The sequence below is a fragment of the Hippoglossus stenolepis genome, chromosome 4 (assembly GCF_022539355.2).
Source record: "Hippoglossus stenolepis isolate QCI-W04-F060 chromosome 4, HSTE1.2, whole genome shotgun sequence".
NCBI lineage: Eukaryota > Metazoa > Chordata > Actinopteri > Pleuronectiformes > Pleuronectidae > Hippoglossus > Hippoglossus stenolepis.
In genome coordinates, this window is record NC_061486.1 from 13,481,853 (window position 1) to 13,507,792 (window position 25,940).

Consider the following 25,940-nt stretch of genomic DNA (forward strand, 5'->3'; position numbering starts at 1 on the left):
ATTCCATGGAAGCTCGCTGCACAATCCCAAAGACAGGAAACCATTCCCAAGAGATTGGCGACTCCCACTCTAATGAAAGCAACTCTGGAAAATGTAATCTCGGCAATTTCAAGGCTCATTAAGTTGAGTAACAGACGGGAGTTTAAAAGAATAATTTAAAGAGGAGCAATAACGTGTTTTCTTTTCTCCCACCAACCCTCCTTCATCGGTTCTCTCAGTGGAAATAGCTGTGATTCAAAGTATTGTTATCAAAGCACTAGCTATGGCAAAAAAATAAATAATTTGTTGTCATTAAGAAAAAAACAAATGACTTATTTATTCATGGGGTCATTTGAAGTGATTTTAGCCATTAGCACTTCTTGGATCACTTGAGCCGAGAGTTTTATCGCTGCATTGCTAAAAATCCTCCAAATAACGCTAGATTTTTACAAAAAGAAATGTGAGTGGTTTGATCAGATCTTTTCTGGGTACATGACAGCTGGCCCGCCTTTTGCTCAGACTCATGATTTTACCTAATGCTCTCCTCAGCCTGAACCTCATAGTAATAGCAAGTAGGCAAAACCACTGAATGTATGTGCCACACACTGACAGGCGTGTGCAGCGCATGTTAAGGTGGTTTGATGACAGCTGCCGTTGTGTCCATGAGAAAGTGAGCAGTGGAGCAGCTACAACTGCTCGACAGAAATACCGTTAATATGAATAAAGAAGCGTGAGAGGAAGAAGAGCAGGAGATGGCGTGTCACCTCGGGAGTTCTGGCTGCCACACAGGAGATGGGAAGTGTGCAGCTGTGTTTCTGCGTCTTGTGGTTCGCCGGGCAGTGTGTGCCAAGGTCCCAGCATCACCAGTCAACATCAATCAGCTGATGATTGTGACAAGCAAATCAACTGCCCTTCCTGTTCTTCCCACTGAGTTGCTCAACTTGTCATCAAGGGTCCGCTCAGGAAAAGAACTGCCTTAAAGCTGCAGATAAGCTCAGTCATTGCGTGCGTGGACAAACTGTGATGTCAACACGACGTCTTTCCCTTTCTGGTGCAATCTTCTCCTTGATGACAGGTGTGAGAGAGGAATCCAACAGCACAGCTGAACAGAGAAGAAACACAAACACAGTTTTGACACTGGCCTGTTTCCTCCAGGAGCATCACTTTGGGCTTGTGCTCGCTTCTTTGCCTTGACAAACTGGTCGAAGAGGTTTTTCCAAAGCTAAAGAATGCCTCGTCTTCCAGTGTCCATAATCTCCCTCAAGAAGTCATGTCCCCTGAGAAATGACCGTAGAGACTGACCAGTTCGCAGACTCTTGTGCTCAGTTCAATCCATGTAGCACTAGATGCGCAAGTTAAAAAAGTTGTTTTGGGGTACAGCCAAAACAACGCTGCACACCAGCCAAAATAAAATCTTTTTTTGTAAATGCAAGGATGGGAAAGGGGAGCATAAACATAGGCTTAACAGAGGCCACTTTGTTGAAAACATGGCTACCCACAAGAGATATCTCCCTTGAACAGACTGTAGAAAAGCACGAGAGCATTTCAACCTTATTTCCTGGTTTTCCGTGGCTCACAAATCGCTTTCACCATGTTTTAATTACTATGGTCAAACTGCTGTCTGTTTTTTTAAGAGGAAAAGGTTCAAGAGAAAGTCAGTAATTATGTTTCATGGTAATTACTGACCTCTCTGCTGCACTTCAACAGTATGAACCCACCCATTTTCTCTGTAGTCTCAACCAGACGAGTAGCGGCTGCCCAATAAAGTAATAATGAAAACCCCAAAAATCTGCAGTTGGGAGTTATTGACCCAGCACTGATCTTCAGAATGCCCTGTAGCCCTCATGACAGCATGGTTTATGTAACTGCCTATGGAGCTCATACAGATGAGTGGTCTGTAGCTTACACACACACACACACACACACACACACACACACACACACACACACACACACACACACACACACACACACACACACACACACACACACACACACACACACACACACACACACACACACACACACACACACACACACACACACACACACACGCTCCACTCCTACTGCCTGCACGCTGATGACGAGCAGGCTGATTTCTCAACATCTGAAGAGGCAGGAGGAGAGGAAGGTTAGAGGATCAAGAGGCAAACATTTTACCGGGCTTTTAGAGTAGAGAGAGAGAGAGAGAGAGAGAGAGAGAGAGAGAGAGAGAGAGAATGTCGTCTCGGAAGCAGCAGCTTAGAACAACTCTAACACTGCCATGAATGGTACAAATGTCAGTGTCACTGTCATGGAAACAGTGCCTCTTCTTCCCCACATGCATCCCTTATCAGTGTGGTAAATCTGTGTTGATATGTTGCAGTACACCAGTGAGACAATTTGAAAATGGTGACTTGAGCCGTTTTCAGACCTTTCACAAAGAACACAGAAGGAGATTCTCCAGTCAGACGCGTTCCCAATGACACAGACAGGTGGGGGGTGGCGCAGCAGGCAGAGGCAGAAAGTAACATATTAAATCTGCTGCGGAGATCACGTGTTTTTGTTAACAGTAACACCAGTGTTGGCCCGTATCACCAAAAGCTCTCGGATCTAATCTCTCCAAATGGACATCTTCGTCGGCATCTTCTATATGAATGGCTTATCTTTTTCATCCAGAGATATTTTGGATTCTTTTTTTTGTATCCATCGCGTGTTAGAAACGCCACAATGCACCAACTCGCTCACGATTCTCCAGATCTCCATCTCCTGCTGTATTCATATTCAGACAATATCCAGAGCTTTGACCAGGGGACTGGCAGGAGAACCTGCGGAGATTGTCGGGAGCAACTGACTCCGACATTTGTGTTCTCGCATACACCTCCTCGGGATAAATTCAAGAGATTATCTGGAGTTCAGTGCATGTCTGAAAGCAGCTTTAATAATTCTAAAGCAGTGCATCGCAAGATTAATGCTTCACATGGGACTTTCCTTATTTGGGAGAGTCAGCTATTGAAATTCATAAATCTTTGGGGGAAACATGCTTATTCTTGACTTATTCTGTTGAAGTGTTGAAAATAAAAATGAAAACCACCATCATGTCTGTGGTGGTGTCATCTTCTCATCCGCTTAAGGGATGTTCCGAAATGTAGAACGATACCTTCAAACTGTTAGGTATTCTTTGTTAAAAATTGCCAGGTTACACTTCACTGTTGTTGCGGATTAGACAGACTAGTATTAGGCACTATGTGTCTGTGCAGCTCAGCTTTGTCAAGCTGTAACCATGTTAACGGTATCTATTTATACAACATCAAAGAAGAGCAAAGCAAGTTTTTTTTCTCAAATGGAAAATGAAAACAAGAATGAAACAAAAATGGAGGGCTCAGAGGCAGCTCGCCTCGAGCATCTCGTTCTGCAGGGCGTGGAGCTGCGTTTGGCTCAGAGTGAGTGAGGGAAATAAGCTGAAAGGAGATGGATGCTGTAAAGGATTCTCTCTGAAAAACTCCCAGCTCTCTTCCCGCTCTGTCCTCCGATGAATGCCCAATAAGAGATAAAACATATTTACATTTCTCTGATGTGCAATGTGCTTACACTACACGCACACTGGATCTTCTTCTGTTATTCTGCTTGACTCGCCATGTGCTCAAGAGTGTGTGTGTGAATGCATGTATTCTCATCTGTAGTGGGTTTGTGTGTGTGTTTTCTCCTTGAAATATCCTAATTGAAAGACTGGAGGCACACATTCTGATGCAGTGGGCAATTCTACAGTAGCTCGGGTTGTGTGTGTTTGTGTATTTGACCGAAAGGCATAGAAAAAACACACATCAAAACACTGTTTGTTGACCTTGTGTCCCTCGGAGTGTGTTAATGATTAATGAGAGGCACAATGTGCATGTCTGTGCTCCCTTCTCCCTCGTCAGCGTCATGTAATTACCGTTATTTTCCCTCCTGATTGGTTTCTCATCCACTTGTTTTTCTTCCTCACAGTCTGTGAAATTGTGTATTTTTGCATGTTTCCCGATGGGTCCACAGGTGTGCCTATTAGTTCACCAGTGCCAGTAAGTGTGTGTGTGTGTGTGTGCAGGTTTATCTGCAGAGCGAGGATAGCCCCTTTCCCCCTCAGTAATCTTACTCATCGAGCTGCTGTTATCACAATTTACACTTGGCTCGGCTCCAGAGCTGCTCGGCTGTAATGGCTTCTCCTCTCTCCGCTGCCCTCGGGAACGTTAGACTTTCTCATCACCCCTGCACTGAGCTGAGCAGTGTCTCCACAAACACGATGACCTTAAAGTCACGCCTTGAATTTTGGCCTGGTTTTAACCTGGTGAACCCTGCGGAGCCCGATGGGAGTATTACATTGTGATTATCATGGGTGAGCAGCACTTACATCTACCCAAAGGTTTCACAGGAGCCAAAGAGCAGTGCTGACAATGAACAATCATAATAGCTGTTACTGTTAATGACATTCGTTTCTGTTGAAAAGATTAACCAATAAATCAATTGAAAGGAGAGTAATCAGTAATTATTATCAATCAATCAATTTTTTCAATCAAAATGCCAAATATTGTCTAGTGTGACCGTTTTTTGTCAAACAGAACAACTGTTTCCTGACATTTTGAAGACTAAAAAATGTATCAATTAATTGTGAAAAGAATCAAAGGAATTGAATTAAAAATGTGGAAAAACATCTTGAAGCAGCACATTAATCTGCTCGCTGATATCAATTTAATATGTGATGCTCTTGGTTTGTTTAAAATAAAGAACCAAACAAGCAACATGGTCAATTACTGTGAGTGCTTTTTACTGAAGGATAATCAGCTCTGTCCTCATGCAGCTACAAGAAATATATTTTCTTAGGTTATACAAGGGAAGAACGACCTGCTATTGCAAATCACCACGTACAACAACAAATCACAAAACACAACGGAAAATAGGACAACACAACAACAATTGGAGATTTGTGGTTTTCATATTTGCATTAGCGTTTTCTTCTTTACTTCCGTGAATGTATCATTGTTTCTTTACACACATATCAAATGGATTATAAGAATCTGAACATGATGATCATTGGATCAAACTGGGTTGTCATGCTTTTGAATCCCCTCAAAGGTCTTAAATCATTCAAAAACCAAAACTATATAGGCTTTGCAGTTGGCCTGTGCATTTCATACAATATTAATCTGGTAGCAATCATGCTCTAGTGTTACATCAGCGCTATATTTTATCTCCAAAAGCAAACATGGGCAACTCAACCAGATTAACTTGAGGGCAGTTTGGTTTGCAGAGAGCGTTGATGCAATGCAGTGCTCGTTCTCCCCTCTCTCACTCACCTTCTGCTGCTGTGTTTTAAAAGAGCCACATTAGGAAGTTGTGAGGCAGCAGCGACTGCCGCTCCGGCTCAAACACCAGTTCATTTCATGGACATTACAAGAGACTCAGCTCCTCTCTTTGAACTGGGATTAGTAACAGGGAAGAACAAAACCGTGCTCTTATCTGCCTCTGATTCAGGTTTGGAGCTGCAGGGGGGGGGAGGAGGAGAGCTCAGCTATGTGACTTTACAGCAGTTGGATAAGTCGCTTCACTTTTCCAGACAGACAAATGAAAAAGGGAGTAGAGGTATGATTGTGATAGGCATGACAGGTAAACATAAACTGCAGTGTTGTGTACGCACTCACTTCAAATAATGACTTTTTTCCCCCCTAACAAAATTCAGAATTGCATCAAAGAGCCTCAAATTAGACATTTCTTCCCAAAAGGCTCGGTTGTGTTGTGCTCGGAGCTTGCGAAGATGCTTCAAACCCCCCCCACCACCCATCCCTCTCCCCGGCATCAAAGCGAGGCGCACGCTGTTTGAAATTCATTGAAAGCATTAGATTAATAATGCAGAAAGAGAACCTCGGAAAGAGGACACATAGCACGATGCCTTCTCGACTCATAAGCTATTAAAGCATGGAAACCCTTCTGACACGACCAAATCGGAAACCTTTGAACAAGCGGGGGGAATAGCTGCAAAAAGGTTCCGGTGAAAGTGGCCAGAGCTAAATCCCCCATGGAGGCAGATACACTGAACAAAAATGAAACCATTTCCTTCTTCTGTTTTGTTACTGTGCCTACTCCCCAGTGTGTTTGGACAAAAAAGTTCTGAAAGGCTCGATTGATTCAAGATGAAATAGTAAAATAAATGTAATGTAGCACATTCTTTTTTACAGATATTACAAAATGCTCTGCAAAATACTACCAGATCATGTCAATCTGTGATGACAAGAACAGCACGGAAAAATTCACTATAATCAAACAGTATAGCAGCTTGTTACGTGCTCTGGAGGCAACGTAAAAATAAAACTCATTGAAGCAATCCTATCTCCTCATACTCAAATGATTAAAGCAATAGTTCTAAATTTTAGGAAATACCCTTGTTCACTTTCGTGCTAGGTGTTCAATGAGAGGATTGATAACATTTGTGTTTGCTAAATACTGTATGCAGCTAAAACCAGATGACAGTTTGCAAAAGCTGTGCATTTGAAGACAGATCCGACTCGGCTGTCCCATTTTGAAGCCTCCTTCAAATGCATCCTTTCTTCCCTGAGCATTGAAGGGTTGATTCAATGCTGTTCCTTGAAGGGATTTAATGGGCTGATCCCTCTTTAACCAACCTATCCCAGGATTCATTGCACTTCAGTGACGAACTTTTCAAAGAGATAATGGCAGTAGCAAGACCAAAAAACTAAATGTAAGAATCAGGCTTCAAATGAAGCCAACATCCACGAAGGCCGCCTCCTTTCTGGGTCGTGTTGACTGCGTCCTCCGCAGAGTGCAGCCCCTGAATTGGGGAACAGCTAGCAGTGGGAAACGGTTATCTTGAGACTGTTCATTGGTTAAAGAGTCTACCTGTCAGCACTGCTAATGGATAAATCACTTTGAAAGAAAAAACGGATACATTCTCATATACACAGGGACATTGCATCTATTTACATTTACATCCTTACGGCTAATGTCCTCACAGCTATCCCGGTGGACCAGATTAGTCAGTGGTGTGTAAATAACCTGAGGTAAAAAATTTGCTTTGTTCTCTGCGTTAACAAAGACATAGGTAAACAAATTCTAAGTGTATTTGCTTGACTCTAAGACCGCAGGAATTCACTACACCCACCTGGGAAATACAGCTATAGTAAGAAATAATCCTGTACAGTTCACTCCTGGAATCAACAAATAAAAACAATAATAATTGATAAAATAGCCTTTGGACATAGCGAGGCTAGCTGTTTCCCCAATATTTGCATAAGCTTAGCTAATTGCCTACCCAGATATTAGAATGGTATCAATCGTCTCATCTCAGACTTGGCAAGAATGGTGAATTTCCCAAATGTCCCCAAAAAAAATTCAAGTTGAAATGCATTTGAAGTCTGGATATTCAGCTTTTACTCGCTGCCATCTGGTTCTGGAAACTTGTAGTCTAACTATGTTGCAGTATGTGCCCCCCCCCTTCTTCCTCTACCCCAGTCTGGTCATTTATCTTCCCAATGCCAATATGAGTATAAGTGCAGCTTAACTGCAGAGAGAGGTATTGATCCTTCTCTCCCCTCCTCTCTTCAGCCGCCTCTTCTTTCCACTACAGACAAAAAGTCCCATCATCACAGCTCCCAGCCAGATGAAAATACAAGTTGACAACCTGTTTGCCAGCAGCCAAAGAACCATGCAAGCTGATGATTCCTGCAATATTTCATATGAGAGACTTTTTGTGTCATTCACACTCAACACCCTGTTCAAACTGACACAGCTTGAGACTCGAGCCTCCATTATCCAACAGTGTGGCACATCAGTGTTTACTCACTATCCAGTTTTTTCTGGAAGTTTCCATAAAAGGAGCATTTCCTCTAGAGTGCCTTCTTTTTGAAATGTATGCACATACCAAATGTTTCTCTGAAGCAATGAGTTTTGAGATTTTTGCACTCCCTGAATCCCACCTGCTCCTTGGTTGCGGCTGAGGAGATAAATGTGCCACCAAGGCGGTTCCACACACAGGTGCAGGGACATCAGTTATACCAGGGAGGGCTAACTGAATTAATTAGTATTGGCGGATGCAGAGAAACTGCAAACAAGAGGATTACTTGATTCATAGCTGCATTAGAAGTGAACACTGTCTGGTCTGCAACAAATCTCCATCTTATTAAGTCATTTATTTATGTAAGAGTGTCCTAAAATATTGTTTTGCTGATGCAACAACAGATGCCCAAGGGAAATCAGTTTGTTTTGAGAAATTAGTGTCAGTATCTTTAAATTAGAAAATCAATCGAGACACTTGACGCGTTACCTACATCAAGCACAAATAAACTGGAACTGTTGGAATAATGTGACGATTATTTGATTAAAGTAGTAGATCAACATTTTAGGAAATACTCCTACCAGAATTTTTGGTATCTTTGGTTTGAGCCAGGCTAGCTGTTTCCACCGGGTTCCAGTCTTTATGCTAAGCTAAGCTAACAGGTACTGGCTGTACCTTGTCTATATTTAATTAACACATACATGTATGGTATCAATCTTCTCGTCTGATTCTGTGCCAGAAAGAGAAAAAGCATATATCCTAAAATGTTTTACTTTGTTAATTGAAAGAAATCAAGTCTTTATGTCTTTAATTTTAAGTCTTTCAACTACCATTTTATTTAGAAAGTGCCATAAATTCCCTTAAATTCAATACAGCCTACAGACTACATTACACACAGTCATAGATATCACTCTTCTAAATATGAATTCATCAAGATCTTTCTATTATTTCTTTAGGAATTTACAAAAAGAAAAAACTTAAGTGAAGTAAGTGAAAAACAGATTCCTGCCCTGATCCGCCTCAAATGAAATAGGTTTTTCCCTGACAGATGCCTCATCATTCCACCAAGCGAGCAGTGTTTGTGTAATTCTGCAAACAAACAAACAAACACAGATGAAAACACAACCTCCTTGGTGGAAATTACCTGATGCAAATGAGTTTTCTATCGATGGATGGTGACTGCAAAGACATACCATGCTCAAAATTAATTAAAGAAATGTGATTATTAGTATTAGTGATAAATAATATAAGCTTATGATGTAATTGTTCGCCAGCTCCTTCCTTCCCTAGATCCATCCTTGCTATCCTTCCTTTGGCTCCTTCATCATGTCCTGTGATATCCCTCCTCTCTCCTGCTCTGCTGCATATTAAAAGCAGGACTATTGTATGCTTCTAAGAATAGCTTTTCCTAATCTGATCATTGTGATGGAGTGTCACTCCTGTACTCCTCTGTCGTGCAATATCCGCTTTACCCTTTTCACGCCTCTAATGCTGTCGACACCTGCCTGAACCCTGCAGACGTCTCACCGCAAATAGGGGGATTTTATCTCAGCGTGCTTAATGGCAACTTTAAAATGAATCACCAAGGATGTAAAAATTTAGATGAGTAAGTTATTTTCAAAAGGTCTTAAAGTCATTGACATCATACGTATATATTTAGCGTTCACGTTGTTAGTCAGCCAGTGGAAATCTCATTATGACGTGAAACTCTCCCCCCGTGTCTATTTCGAGCTGCACACTGCTAAAATCACATGTCAGAAGAAATAGGGAATACGTACATTAATACAAGCGCTCTGTGCCTCATTTCTCTGGAGATTGGTTTCAATTTGAAGTTTAATAAAAGATAAATGTGTGCGTTTGTTGCAAAGCTTGGCAAATAAATGGATTCAGGATCATGATAGCTGACATTTAGATAAATGTTACGGCATTAATAAGTAAGCGTATAATGATAATGTTATATCAGCTAAGTGCAGCTTTTTATCATTATGCAACATCGGATCAGAAAAGTCATTCGTTGAGCAGGAGAGTGTCGAGTACCTGGTGAGACTGTGTTCTTCAGTGGAGGAGAAGCTGGGTACTTTGGCACAGTAGGTGGTTTTCTCATTTACATGCATCAATCTGCCCATTTTTACACCTCTGTGTCTTGTGATGTGGAGTGAGACCGTGGCCATATGGCCAAGGAGAACTAACACCGCATAATAAGTATGAAATCTCAGAACTGGGAAGCCGAGTCTTCTGCTATTTTAAGCTTAAACTCTTCTTAATTGAAAAATATTCAAATATTACATGAGTATCTGATATACATGTATATTTTATAGTAGTATATATTGATACCAAAGCATTTTTTATGAATATTGCCATACATCAAGATGTTTAAAAGGACTTTAGATGGATTTTACCCATCCTTTAAGTCTGATTTCACTGTGTTACTGCCTTAATATTTTTATTTAATAATAAAGACATTGTTTATTGCTCTTTTTCTTTAATCTTATTTTGAAAAGCTTCATGTTACTTATTTTTAAATGTCCATTTTAATCTGACGTTCTGAAAAATGCAAAACAAAAGCATTTTTATGAAAATATCTTACATAACTCTTGATTTTGAAAAATAAGCACAATAAAACCCAAAGTCAACGAGTCAGTCATTTGCTTTGCTTCATGTTAGTTTTTTTCTGACCTCTTTTCATGTCACGGTGCCATGTCAGTGTCAGAAGCGACACCTCGGGTGCCCTGTCACTCCTGGTCATACTGTATATTGTCTTCAACCTTTTCCACTGTCACAGGACTCCCAGCCTGCAGGGTCCCCCTCAGAACACAGAAACAGAGATCACGCCATGTTGAAGACCCCTTGTTATGCAATCGTTGCTTCTTTACACTGACCCAAACAAGCTGGCAGCAAGTCACTGTCCCTGTGTGTGACCTTCGATGGAATGGCGTTGCTTCAGACTCTTGAGAAGTTTTTGATTTGGTTAACTTAACTGCCAACATCTGTGTTCATACTTGTTATATACTTGCCTAAAGAACAGGTTGTGTAAAATGGGCTTTAAGACTCCAGAGTGGAGCTTTCAGTAGAACATGCCAGTTAAATCATGAGGAAAGAGCTTATAAATAGCATCACATATGTAAGTTATTGGGAAACGATGGCAGGATTGTGTGAAATTGTTGTGCTCAAGTGTGATGGATTTCCTTTTGAGAAGAATGTAATGGGGGAAAAAAATCTAAATTTTTCTGTTGTGCTGTTTTTGCATTGCAGAGACAAGGATCTGGAGCAACTGCTGGCAACAACAAGACGTCTGGAGAACAGGGTAAAAGTCATGCTTCATTTCATCTGTTTCGTCCGTATGAGAAAGCTTTCAGAATATGTGCACAAATTTAGACACAATCCACACAGAGTACGGACAGAGGGCTCCGTCCGTTTTCGTTTCCGTATCTAACGTTGAGCATGAATGAGCCTTAAGTGGACCACACTTTACAGAACATTTATTTGAGATGAGCTTTAAAAGGCACATGGCACAAGATTGATGGTTACAGGATCTGAAGGCTCGCTGCCATCAGAGTCCACACACACACACACACACACACACACACACACACACACACACACACACACACACACACACACACACACACACACACACACACACACACACACACACACACACACACACACACACACACACACACAGAGAGTACCTGACCTCAGGGCTTTCTGTCAGATTCAATCATGATCTGACACTTAAGCATTTCAATGAGTTCACAACGATCTGTTGGTGTATCTAACACACAGTGTATATGAGACACTGGAGTCACGACTGGATCAGAAGCTTCAAGAGCAAGAGCTCAACCATGGATTCAGATTGTTTGTCAGTAATTATTCACAAAAAAACTAAAATACAAAGTGCTGCAGGAATGTTTAGCACACGTTCAGACTTATAGCAAATCACAATCCCTAATACTGACTAGTGTGTTAGAGGTTTTAAGCAGTGTTCTCATGAATCACTTGATCTTTAATGTCCTGACTCAGCCAGGTAAACTAACTTCAGGAGACAGAATTGAGATGATCCTCAGCTTCTGTGTCTGCCTCCCTGAACAGAGATAGACGGCCCATATCGGCTCAGTCCTGAGGGAAATAAAGATCAGCTCAACTACAGACTGCATTACAAATCATGTTTATTGTTGAGCTTTCTGTCACTAAACCTATCACAGGGAGGCGCATAAAAACTTCCAATGAGAAAACTTATATCTTCCCTGCTTTCACCCCCATCTGAAGGAGTGGTGTGGTGTAGATTGAGTTTAATGTTGTGCAGACTCTTCTGTGATGAAAATATTTTTGCATAAATGTATTTCATTTCCTAAAGATTTTATAATCAACTGAAAGACTGGAACCGTGGGGATGAGCTTGCTTTTTGTATTCAACTGTGGCTCAGATTCAAGGTTACAGTCTAGAGTTAGTGATGTATATATAACAGCTGTCAAATACAAGTTTGTAATGCAACCTTTAACATGGAGATGAAATCATGCGTTTTGCCCTTTGAGCCTGTGGAGAGGGACCAGCGGACCTCAGGGGATCAGTGTTAGGGCAGCACTTTGAAAATTGACCGACCTTTGAAGGCCACCAAGGTCAAAAAAGCTATTTAAAATATTCAGATTTTATTCTATCCTCCAATTTCACCTATAAGAAGCCGATCTCAAATAGTAACAAGTTACTTGGCTGCAGTCTGAGGTACAGATGAGTCTAAATCAGCAAATAAAACCAAATAGTAAAACTCAAATAGGAAGATCTCGTTTTATTGACCAATGAGGTTCTGATCTTTCAACAAATCCCACCCCACCCTGTCTCTGCAGACACACCAATCACTTTCGCAACTCTCACTGACATACAGATAAGCGGATGTGCACAATTTTCCATGACTTCACATTGTTTGTCACAAGTGTATAAATGTGTTTTGTACCATATTTACTGCAGCAGCTGTCGCAAAGAATGCGAGAGGAGGAGTTTTCTTGGAGTTGTCATTTGTACCATATAGGATTTGTGCGGCTGTAATGAAACATTTGAGAAGGTGTAACTTGTGTTGAATTTGTAAGATTTGTGGAAAGTAACTTCTTTTGTGGGATAGAAAAAAATCTTTTTATGACTTCGAATTTAATGATACACAAGTGAAACATTTTATTTAAACAGATATAAATTCTCTGTCCCAGCTGCTCAGTTGTTTTCACCAATACCTTCGTAGCCAGTAACCTGCTTCGAAAAGAAGCATCATTTGTGCTTTAAAGGAGCTTTTAACCATCTCAGGTGACCCCTGACCTTATTTAAAAAAAGAAAGACAATTAATCGGGCTTTTAAACAGATTCACGGTTCAGCATCATCATTCACCAGCAGCAATTAATGGGATCCAGTTTACCTGGAGCAGCAGACGGAGATGAAGCACCGTGTTTCAGGAGACTCATTTCTCACTGCCTGTAGCACTCAGGTCCACCTCTCTGGTCACTTAATAGGGAGGAAATACACAGGCAGCAGTACGCACGCACGCACGCACGCGCACACACACACGCACACACACACACACACACACACACACACACAGCACTCCTTTGTTGTCTGACCTTGACAATTAATGTGATACCTGGAAAAACTGCTTTCCGAGCATGTCTGAATTCTGTCCCTCAGTACACTGGGAGAGCGAGAGAGAGAGAGAGAGAGAGAGTGAGAGAGTGCGGTTTGAGTGGGCGAGGAGGGAGTAGCCCCGCTATTGACTCTCGCCCACTCGCTGCACCCCGGCACACAGCAGAGCAGTCTTTAGAAACAAACTCTCACGAGCTCAAGGGCGGCCATCGAGACTTTTATTCGTATTCATCGGAGCTCATTTTGAACCAGGTACATGTGACAGGGACACACCCCAGTGATGCTGCAGCTGTTTACCTGATAACAGCAGAGACAGACAGGGAGGCTTTGGGGTGGAAGGGTTTATTGTAAAGATAAGGGCACAAGACTGAATGTTTATCAAGTGGATGCAATTGAATCAGACTTGTTCTGCTTTCCTGAAGACATAAAATACAAACTGTAGTGGAGACAGTCAGACAGACAAGCCCTGCTTTGCTTATTATGTTTCTTCTTTATCAATAAAAGAAATAGAAAAACAGATTCATCTCATTTCCTTATCTGCCTTTGTTTTAATGCCACCTTAAAACTCTCTCTGTTGACCTGTTTTCTTTACAAAGTCATTATAATAGTACATTTTCACAAACTAATTAATTCAGTGCAACAACATAATTATGTCTCAATCACCACTGAGTTTACTTTTTTAACAGACATGTTTTCAATCACCAAATACCAGTACAATGTGTTACAAGTTCTTCATTAACTCATCACTTGGAAGCTTTTAATTTGAAAAATAGGACAGGAATCAGAAAATCCTATCAGCCGACCTATGTATAACACAACTTTTTTTTTATTGAGTTAATGATGTGTAGCTGTATATCAAAGTGAATATATAATATTAGCTGAGTTCAGATATTCCTATGTTCCAAAGCTATTAAAGTATTTCCAGTATTCACCGTCACATCTCAGACCAAACAGCAAGACAGGCATGGTGTGAGGGATTAATTAAAGCAGACCAACTAGCAACTAAAAGTCCAAACACCATTAACAACAGAAAGCAAAAAGGAACAAAAAAAACAACAACAAACAGAAACTAATTAAGAGGAAAAGTCCAGGACTGGTAACACTTTCCCTGACAGAGGAGGGTGATGAGCACAGAGACTTTAATAAAAGGAGGCAGAGATAATTCAATTCTGGAGAGAAGACCCATTACAACAGGAACATGAAAATCAGACAAAGACAGGAAGAGAAACAAGGAAAGTAAAAGAAACACCTTGGATCTGCACCAGCTTGCACACAGAAAGTGAATAGAAATCCTAGATTTGCCCCCTGATTTGGATCTGCACTAGAATTGAATGTATTCTTTCCTGACATGTACATACAACATCCTCCCACCAAGTTCTGTGGTAATCTGTTCTGTTGTTTTTGTGTAATCTTGCTTACAAGCCAACCAAGCGCAGATGAAAACATGACCTCTTTGGCATAAAAATATACAAAACAGTCCAAACACAAGGAGATGACTGAATATCAAAAGGTTTCACAAAAAAGAATCAAAAGTCTTTTAAAAACAGTGACAGGGTGTTGATATGCCTGATTTTTTTCCATCAAGATCCCTTACTCCCTGAAAATATCAAAAATTTGCTAATGTTAAAGAAAAGGTTAAAAGATACATGGACCCGCCCCCTGATCCCGATCTGCATCCAAATTGAATGGGTTCCTCAATGACCTCTACATCCTTTCACTAGGTGTCGTAGTAATCTGTCCATTAGTTTTTGTGCTAACAAACAACAAACAAACACAGATGAAAACATAACCTCCTTGGCTTATCCTCAGTTGCAGTAGAAAATATCCCAAAATAGAAATAACCAAGGAAAGTACAAATACCTCAAAGCTGTACTTTGAGTACCTCAGTAAATGTACTTTCCACCCTTGGTTTAAAACCCTCACACACTCCTTTGCCCCTCAGAAGCCTTTTAGTCGTCTCCTGTAACATGTGTTGACATGGTTGGAGTCCAGATGTTGTGTATTGGGAACATATGAACCGTATGTTCACTGACCTCCTGAGTCCATCACAGACTGCCCCTGTCACTCCAACAGCTGGGGCATCGCAGGCTTACTACAGCTCTACGTCACACTGTACACACAGACCACGCTGCAGCAGGAGCAGTGGAGGATGAGACTTGTTAAGATGTGAAATAATCATCTGCTTATTCATGCAGCACGTTACAGATGAAACCTGCTCCACTTGCTTATGTAAATGTTCAGCGCTCAGAGCATTGTCAAAGAACAATGTGGAAACTGTGGCGCCGACAGCATCTCCCTCCCCCCCTCGTTTCAAACAGGCACAGGCGTAATTTCACCTTTCAGATGAAAGTCATCCTTTTATAATTAGCCTGCGACAGGTTCTCAAAGTGAGGATGGCCCATTTTCTGCACACGTTTTAATTAGATCTACTGTACTCAATTATAGCAGCAATGAATCTGTCTTTTTCTGTCAAATATTGTTAGTAATCGCACATCATATCTCTGTTTCAGAAACATTCAGGGCTGAAAGAAAGAGCTGAAACCAAACATTTTCTCTGCAGGTCTTTGAACATCCCACATTTTCTGCTTGTTTCTGAACGTACAACCACGTTCGAGTAGGTTACACAGACGCTTCCTCCCCAAAGCAAAGTAAATGTTGACACACACACACACACACACACACACACACACACACAGAAAAACTATAGCACACAGCACCAATCAATACAAAACTGGTCCTTCCTGTGGATTTGAATATTGATCGCCGGGGTTTCTCTCATGCTTTGCTGAACCTCAGGTGTTTAAAGGCCTCCGGGGCTGCTGATATTTTCCTGACTTTCACACTGACTTTCAACTGGAGGCAAACCCACACTGACAGGAAGTCAGACACACACATACACACACACTTGCAATACTTCAGAGGACATAACATTGACTAACATTGATTTCCTAGAGTCCAACTCTAACCTTAACCATATTTACCACTTGGCTAACCCTGACCCTTACTTTAAACTTAACCTAAACCCAACCTAAGACACATCTCTACCTTAAGATTTGATGATTTACATTATGGGGCACTTCATTTTGTCCCCATAATTTGAATGTGGAAACAGATTTAGGTCTCCACAACATGATAAGTACCTGGACCACACACACACACAGCTTACATTCAGTGCACACACTCATACAGTATGTCCTTTGGAACATACAGTACAAGATGCCAGATCCTTCAGCTTTACATGGTGGATGTCTTATACTATACTTTAATTTAATTTAAAGTGTTATGAAATCTGAGTCAAATCTGTCAGGAAAAATCTATGTCATAATAGTAATATTATTTTGAAAAATGTTCCTTGTTCAAGCACATTGTGAACCGAAAAAAAAACTAATTAAATTCAGAAATCTTAAATTGTCTCATTTATTGTTAGTAAGTGACTAGTTTAGTCAAAAAAAGACTACATACGGGACAGGAAGTTAGGGCCCCTTGACATTCTTTTTTAGGAATGTAAAAACAGCTTTTAGAAAAGAATGATGTGGAAAATGGAATCAAAATATTGAACTAGGAAATGTTATAACAATAAGATAATATTTTTTTAAATAAACAAAAGCGTGGTGCATATTTTGGTTCTCAATAGCTTGATTCACAGCATCAGGTGTCTGTATAGGCTACATTGTAGACAATGAAACGTCCTAAGCACAAAGAGACGTCCATACACTGTGTAAAACTTCTTTAAATACTTAGTTTCTGTCTACTTTCCACAATCTGTCTCTCTTGTCTCAAGGTCTAACAGTCCTTCTTGTCCTGTCCTCTGCTTAAAAAAAAAAATCCCTCAGCTCCTGTGGCTCAACTGGTTTTAAGCAGTGAAATCAATAAGACATCTCAGCTTTAACTGGGCTTCAGAGCAGCTTTTAAGACATTATGAAAGACAGCGATTCAAAAATGTCCTTATCATGTCACATAGGCCTATACCAACTAAAGCTGCGAACAGCAGGAAAGTCAGGGCTGAGGGAAATTAATATCTTCAGACGTAGAAGCATGTAACCTTCGCTTCCATCGACAACCACACACCAGCACAATAAATAAATCGCACAGATTTTTCTTCTCTTTACTGGGAGCTCACTCCACAACATGATCCAGAACAGCACTGAGGGAACATCTCCAAGTTATAACCTACGTGTCTGTGCTTTGAGCTGGATGAAAACTAGACGGATGAAAAGTAATACATATTTTCAGGGTGTGGAGATTATTGTGAAAAATCAAAAGCGAGTTGGTGCTGCAGTGGTTGATTGAAACAAGAAAATTGTGGTGGAAAACTGAGGCATTCCTGAAAACAAGGCATTGTCAAGACCTTTTTTCATTAGTGCTGATGAAATCCACCTCCCTGCTGCATTCCCCCTCCAGACAGACGCAGATGTAGCCTAGCATGCAGCATTAGTTCAGGCAGAGCAGGGAAGTTGTCCTTGCATTAGCTGATTGGCATCATCTGTTCCATCTGTTCTATTTGTGTATTTGTATACTGGTGTCTGCATTTGATATACCGTGAATGCCAAAACACAAGATTTAATCTCCAGGAGAACAGAAAACCATTAAATGAAGTTTTAAAGTTGTGGAATAATGCAATGACCAAAAACTGACAGATGAGCAGCAGGCAAGGATCAAAAAGTCCAAAGAAGGTAACAAAAACTATATTTAACAAAAATAAAACACACACCAAAAATAGAATAATTTGTCTGTTATTGAGAACAAAGACAATCTGGCAAACAGGAAGTGAACCACAGGTGGTATAAATACAAGCACTTCAGATTGGATCATTGAAAACAGGTGAACAGAGAAACTGAACACTAGCAGGAAGTAGAGCTAACTGAAATGCATAAGGAGAACACTTAACAAAATAAAACAGGAAATTAAGTTATGAAGAGACCACAGTGTCTACGTGAGTCTCCATTATGCAAATGTTCATTAAATGCTCTGTCCCTGTCATATATACAGAGAAATTAAATATTTCATATAATATTTTGGAGGGAAAAAAAAGACTTGATGTCACGTTTCTGCAGGTAATGAATAAATATTGATTTGCAGATCACATCCTGCCTCGGCTGTCACTCTTCACTCTGACAATCTAAGTCACCATCTCGTCGTACAAAGATGATGAGCATGTGTGGTATCGACGCGGCAGAGGACTCAGCTCAATTGCTAAAATGCTGCTGGGGTGAAAACAGCAGGCAGTAGAGCATCACAAAACTCAATATCAATTAATGCAGCATTCAGAACTGGGCTTGACGCAGCAGTTAGTTTTTCCTCCTCGAGCAGAGAGAGAGGTACTCAAGCTCAGTCCCAGGGGAACCCAGAGGATTAGCTGCACAGTCAATACATGAGTGACCTCTCTGCTTTAGGAAAGCCCCCCCCCCACCAACCACTACCACCATCCAGCCCCTCTCTCGCTGTCTGTCATGCTGCTTTCTCAGATCGATCCTTTGCAGGAGTGTTAAAAGGCTGAGAAATGGAATAGCACCCACACTGGGCCTTGTAGAGACACAATTAGCTCTTCTGAAAACAAAAAAAAAGGGTAAAACAATTAACTGATCAGTTTAATTTCAGTCACTTTTGTCTAAACTGATACTGCAATGAAACGTGTGTTAGCTACAGTTTATACGTTTTGTCATCGAGCCTTTGTGTACACTGCAGAAACAGTAGAGCAGAGGAACAGGATTCTTGGCTGTTACACTCGGTAACAGAAGCTGTCGCAGACATTAAAACCTGCTCAGGTAAATGTTACCTTGTCATGGCCTCAGACAGGTCCTGAGTGTCCCTGCTTCATTACTGCCCTGAGCTCTGCTGCTCTCCTCAGCAGCATGTCTCTGTGGTACCGCACAGTTAAAACCAGGCGACGTTTTAATCAATACATCGAGTAAAATCACTAACACCATAACTGATGAGTCTGTTTTCTACCTTAATTGCTACTCTTTTCTTTTACATAGATAATCAATGCAAATGATCCGGGGACCATTTGTATATTTTACATTTTCATAGCAAAATATTTTACAGAAATAATGTACGAATAATGATGAAGATTTCAATGTTTCCATTAAATTCAACATGTAAACCTACTTGGCTGCAGCTCATATGTAGAAATAAATGGATGATAACAGCCTCTTCGATCTGCAAGTAGATTTAGTAGAACCCTACTTTCCCATTATGTATGGGACGGATATACCATACATGTTTGGATTAGATTCAACTTTATTGTCATTGCACATAGTACATTTAAATGCATGCATGTGCCGATTCAATGACCTGATAACAGTCATGACTTCATTGACCAGGAGATAAAACCCCTCTTCTTTCCTTATTGTCTGGTGGGATCAGCCTGAATCAGTTTTCACTGGGATTACACTCATTTACTCATGGTCAGTGTTGGCTGAGCGCCTTGGAGGATTAAGAGCAGCAGATCAATTCATGCTTTGGCTTCTGACCTGGTCAAAAGCTCAGGCTCCCCCTCCGGAGCTTTGCTCCATAATCAGAGCTGAGGTTTATCAGAAATGTTAGAGGACATTTTACTGTGTAACAACACGTTAACGTTTTCAAACTCACAAATGGAGAGATACTGGTTTATTGTGACGGTATTGATGTCAAGAAGGATTCTTTTTTTTTTTTTCAAAGCAGTGATTAGTTTGTCTAATTTAAGAGAAATGTTATAAACCTCATATAGTCGCAGTTTAGCAGACCGGCAAATGTAGATTTTTATTGCTAGTGGCCAACCGTTGATTTTGCCAGTTAAAATGGAAACTGATTGTAGCAAGATAATTAAGCAGGAGTAAACGTGAGGTTCCTCAGGAGCTACGTAATTCAGTCTCCAGTTGAATTTGAAACATTTCCAGTTAAGTGCTTCCCTTAAATTGTGAATTGGGACTTAATTATGCACTGGATGCTTTTGAAAGGATTAAAAAGCATTAGACCTACTACTGTGAGCGTCACTGCCCAGAAACGTGAGGTTTCTAAACTGAGATTGGGCAGGTTTAGCAAATGACAATTCACCTGACTTGGAAATATGTCTCTGACGACTCAAGGTACACTGCTGTGATTCACATGCATCTTTTCCTTTTGCTTCCAGATGCGTCCAAGACGGACGTCCCGGAGGACTTTGACATTGACATGGAAAACCCGGATACTGAGAAGGCCGCGGTCGCCATCCAGTCCCAGTTCAGGAAGTTCCAGAAGAAGAAACGCGTCGAGAAGTCCTAGTGAGCGCCACGTCGCTCTGCCACTGTGTGTGGAGAGGGCGGGTGGGAGTGACGGCACAGTGAAGATGGTGTGACATTTGCATGTAAACAAATTCATACCTGTTGGAACTCCAGGGGTCGTGATGGGGTCGGGGGGTAGAGAATGCAATAGCTTGTTAATCATATGATATGTCTGTGAACTTTTCAATTTCCTATTATAATAATTACTATTATTTATTATTTGACTGCTGTATCAATAAATAAGTAATAAAGGTATAGAGATCTGGATTCTGTCCTAACATGTGTTCCTTACATAATACAGTCTATAGCTGGTGTTTGTGTTAGAATATGTTTTTGTACTTCTCCCAGTCTCATAGTCCCAGTCTGCACCTTCTCTCTGTTTTGCTACATTTCCTAAAACTACCTGTACCTGTGTGACCTGATGGAGCAAACGCTGATGATAGATAGAGGGTTGTTTTTAGAAAACTTGGAGCTTTCCATCATGAACAGAGCATTTCACCCAGAGGCATTTTTTCTTACCCGCATGGTAATATCAAGCTGTGAATCAATATACGTTGAATAAATAAAGACTCAGTGTGAAACCTGTGTGCGGTGCATGTAAATAGCAAATATTTGACAAATACCTCGAGCTACATGTCCAATGTGGCTGCGGAATATCTGCAGCGTGTCTGAAGGGACAGCTGTACCCGCATCTAACACCTGTACACCTGCATATTCATACAATTATAAAAATTCCTTCACCACCCCTTACTCACTATATAGGGACGGACACTACTCAGCACATTTTCTCTGCATCGACATTGTTGTCTGTTGTCTGTCTTTATCCTCACCATGATTCAGATATATATATATATATATATATATATAAGAATAAGGAGTAGAGAGAGAGAGAGGCTGTTCGTGCTGCCCTCCTCCCGTCTCGCCGCCCCTTTTCTACCTGTCAACGCCACAAGTGCATTGCATGATGGGGTAAATTGCTTGGTTAGAGACCATTGTCTGATAAACAGTTTCTATTCAGATAGAAAATATCATCCAATGAGCTGCCACAGTAACCACTCTTTTAAACTTGGGGTGAGCAGACAAACATCTCTGAATACACCACATATTCAACGTTAAACACATTTTTCACCAAAATGGTTTCTGTCATTTTAGGTAGTTCTGATCACAATGAATTTGGTTTAAGAGCTCTTTTTCAATAGGTTTGCTTTTAATTAGTTATTTGATGCTATTAAAACAGGGTGAAACATCATGATTGACAGCTGAGACTGACTCGTGATTGGTCGAGCATGTGCCTTGGCTCCACCCTCCAATTGTTACTGAGCAGACTCTGGCTCCAGATGCACAAGATGGCAGCTTTTGTATCTGGGATATTTTAGCTTGGTTTCCTGATAGTGGGAAGAAGAGGAGACACGTCGTCCATCTATATATACAGCCTGTGGAATGCAATTTTATGTTGAACCTGTAGGATGATGGGCTACAACAGCAGAAGTCAACATCACGTTCCACTCAAAACTGAATCTGACGTGAAAATAACGACGTGAAAATAACGTCAGATTTACTCATTTCAAACGGAGAGACCTGCAGAACCAACAACACGCTGACGTCAGACACACGCCCATCTACTAACCAACCAATGTCGAAGTATAGGTGAACGAAACCCATGTAAAAGATAGTTGATGATGACAGGATGTACACATTTCACAAAAGGTCTTTAGTTTTACTCCTTAAATTGCAATATGAAACCAAAACTACCAAATCTAACCAACTGACCACCCAGTCCACCGGGTGTGAATCCATTGGAAAACCTTAGCGATATGATAATACAGTAGACTGGCAGTTAAGTCAACGTGGAGCTGAGTCTCCGACATCTTGTGGGATCCAAGCATCGAGTGTGTTGCAGAGCAAACGGAGGCTGAACCCAGCGTTAGTGCGGTGCTCCTCATAGTGTGTGTATATTCTTATAACAAACTATAAATAGAAGGCTCTCAAGAATGAGCTGGGCTGAATCTATTCCCTCCTCAGCTTGATGACCTTCTCCACGTAGAGCCAGGCTAACTGACTGATTCCCACTGAGCTGTTCTTAGCTTCAGGCATTTCAGAACAACAACCCGACAGCACACACCTACATGAACACTGTATATTTTAGTCTAACAGGTTCATATGTCATCATTTCAAAAAGGCTGTCTTCGGTCTTTGTTTTGTTTTATGAAGCTTGAGTCTTAAAAAAAAAGAGGCTACATTAGTATAACTGCATCTTGTCTGTCGCTCCGTACTTTGACTTTCCTTCAGCTCTGTGTAAATGACTGTCGGTGAAGCAGCTGTCACCAACAAGCTTTCCTCCTTTTTTACAGTCGATCACAGCAGCACAGAGCTTCCATCATTATCCAGTTTACTGCTCAGACACACTATGTGGTCCTGCTCATTAGTCTGCATGAGGAAACACGTGAGCACACACACCAGCTCAGGGAGAAATACTGTTTGCTTCAACCTGAACGTCCAGTATTTCAAAGAAACCACGTCAGAGAATGACACATTTATGTCATTATTAGCATAATGCATTATTTGATTTTCTAGCAAGTTGGTGTCACCACCACTGGACAGCGAGCAGGCAGTACCAAACGGAGGAGCAACGTGTCACAATATATAAAACCTTGCATTATTTCTGAATTATTACTGAATATGGTTTTATCCATTTCCAAGCTACACCATCTCCAACCTCTGAGTAAGTTCAAATGACAATATGAAACAGTATAACCACAACCTGGCTGTGAACAACAGCAAAAGGGGAAACTAGTTTAAACATGGATTCCTCCCCTCACAGTTTACTCCCCTGCTGACTGGCCAACTTCCTAACAATAACTACAACATATTTACCATGTTATATATATTACAACAGTTAGTTACACACGCTTGTAAAACTGTGGCCGTGTATAAAAATGGACATAGACTTGGGGTCTATAAAATGAAGCCAATGCAATAATACATAACATTTTTTATGGTTCCATTTAGAGTAAAATAGATGATACAACCTGCTATGTGTTGGGGTGTGGATTTCCAGCTAGCACTGTTCAGTGGGTGCAGGTCTCATGTGCAGGTGGGAGTGCAAGCTCACCCTTCGCTCCTCCAAATATGGTCACTACTCGTTTCAAAAAAACAAGATGGAGCTGGACAAAACACCGAACCCAGGACAGTATTAAAATGGCAGTTTACAAACCAGCAGGGGACATCATGGTGGGTTCCAACTTGGTAAAACTACAGTGCACACTGACATCCGTGCAAATGACTCCTATCTGCATGGAGACACTCTGCTGAAATCAAACATCTGTCTCAAAACAACTGATACTGCATTGACCTTAATGTTAAAAGTATTTTAAGAACATAAAATGCAGGAACAGGACCAAAGTGAGCACCTTACTCAGCCCATAGCTCATTTCTATTCTGAGCTGCGCATGTGGTAAAAGTGAACATTTAGATGTTTCCCATCCCACAACACAAACAAACTATTGGATGTACTATTTTGTACTATTGTACCATCATGTATATACCACAGTGAGTACATTTGTTAAAAATTTGTAAAGAATTAAACGCATCTAAGTACTTTTGGTGTCCAGTGGAGTCCTTCTACCGCCTCTGGTGAGCCCCCCCTTTTTCAACCAGCATCACAACATGGTAAAACATTCACTTATTATGTGATACACCATCATTCAATCTTCATCTTCCACACAAGCATTCATGAAACCCAGATGATGTCAGTGGCAATCTCTGGTTTCTCCTCTAGTGTCAACATAAGTTGAAATGTATTAAAAGCTGTTGGATGGATTTCCATGAATATTAAGTTCTGACATTTAAGTTCCCCACAAGATAAATTGAGATAACTTTATTTTTACTTTTACAATCAGGTCAAATTATTTGATTTGTCTTCGGTTTATGTACAAATACATAACTAACAACATTTCCATCTGCCTCACAGAGCCAGGTTGTATTTTATGACACCAAGGTTTTTGAAAGTGTCACATATACAGTCTAAAAATAATATTACAAATTTAATTGTACTGTGAGCTTCCTAATAACAAAGTAGGTTTGAGGTTTGCAAACAGTTTCACCCTTCACAAGATTTCTGCTCCTAAACACTGAAGCAGCAGTTGAACAGACACAGACATATTCTACATGACTATAACCTGATCTAGAAAAGGTTGTTTTGCCCTTTACGCGACACTGCAGGGTGTCGGTCATGTCAGGAGTTAAACTGTCAGAGGATAAGAAGAAGTTGCACATGAGCGGGATGATGATACTGCAGCAGAGAGGCTCACTGAATGAACTGTATTAAAACAAGGTCAGTGAAGACCTCTGCACCCCGGGGAATTGATCCCCACTGCAGATCAGCCCTGTAAGCCTGGGGGGATTAAATTGTCAAGACAAGTGCACCCGTCTCCCTGATGTCCAGAGACAGATGGTTTAGAGCACAAAACAGACGGATCAGGGACATTTTCAGCACCCGTTAGGTTTCATGTTAGCGTCTGAATTTCTGCTCAAAATGCTCAAAATGAGTTAACCCTCGACCAGAGTGAGGAAAAACTACAAAAAACACTCCCCAGTGTTTTATAATGTATGAATCCATTTAAGTGACAATCACATCAACAGCGCATTCTCAACAACGACTGTGTTCATAACAATGGCAACAACAACTGATTCTCCAGTTCAGGATTCTTTGTGCTGAGTCAAGCTTCACTGGACTTTGAATAAAGCAGGTGAACAGCTCTTTGTGCAGCAGCGGTGGTGCAGCTTCATGGTTCTGTGGACTGACTCAATTACTGCAGGTCACCTGTACAGTTCAAATAGAAAATTGCAACCAGTATCACCACAGGCCAAACAAACAGCCGAATCCAAACAGGCACTCGTCCTTTTAAAGACAAAAATGTCTTAAGACAAATACTGTATATTCAATTCTACAAAGAAACTTTATTTCAGACTGATTAGATTAAGGAGTTGTTCTTCTTCTTCTACTAATGCTTAAAAAATTTGACAGTCAACAACATGCATTCTGATTGGTTAGATGTGATCATGTCAGAAGCAAAACCTTGGGTAAAAAGAATTGTCTGAAAAAAAAGCCACAATATCGCTCAATGAAAAACATTCATAAACCCACAAATAAATCACATGAAAAAAACCTCTAGTGTGTAAAGGCCTTTAATTTCCTGATAATAAAGAAGTTCAAAGCAGATTTAATGTCATTGTCTTCTCTCTGTCTTCAGTAACCTTTGGATTTCCAGTGAATGTTAGTGTCCCATGGAAACAAA

General features: G+C 40.8%; 1 protein-coding gene across 1 annotated transcript in view; it reads left to right on the forward strand.

Annotated features, from left to right (window-relative positions):
* The window catches only part of pcp4b (Purkinje cell protein 4b), a 34,419-nt gene extending 13,195 nt beyond the window's left edge, over positions 1-21,224 (forward strand). The window contains exons 2-3 of the mRNA XM_035153546.2: positions 11,033-11,084; positions 20,514-21,224. Coding sequence (XP_035009437.1) covers positions 11,033-11,084; positions 20,514-20,644 — 183 coding nt within the window. The 3' untranslated portion in view covers positions 20,645-21,224. The remainder of the gene's footprint in view (positions 1-11,032; positions 11,085-20,513) is intronic.
* Positions 21,225-25,940: the final 4,716 nt, after the last annotated feature.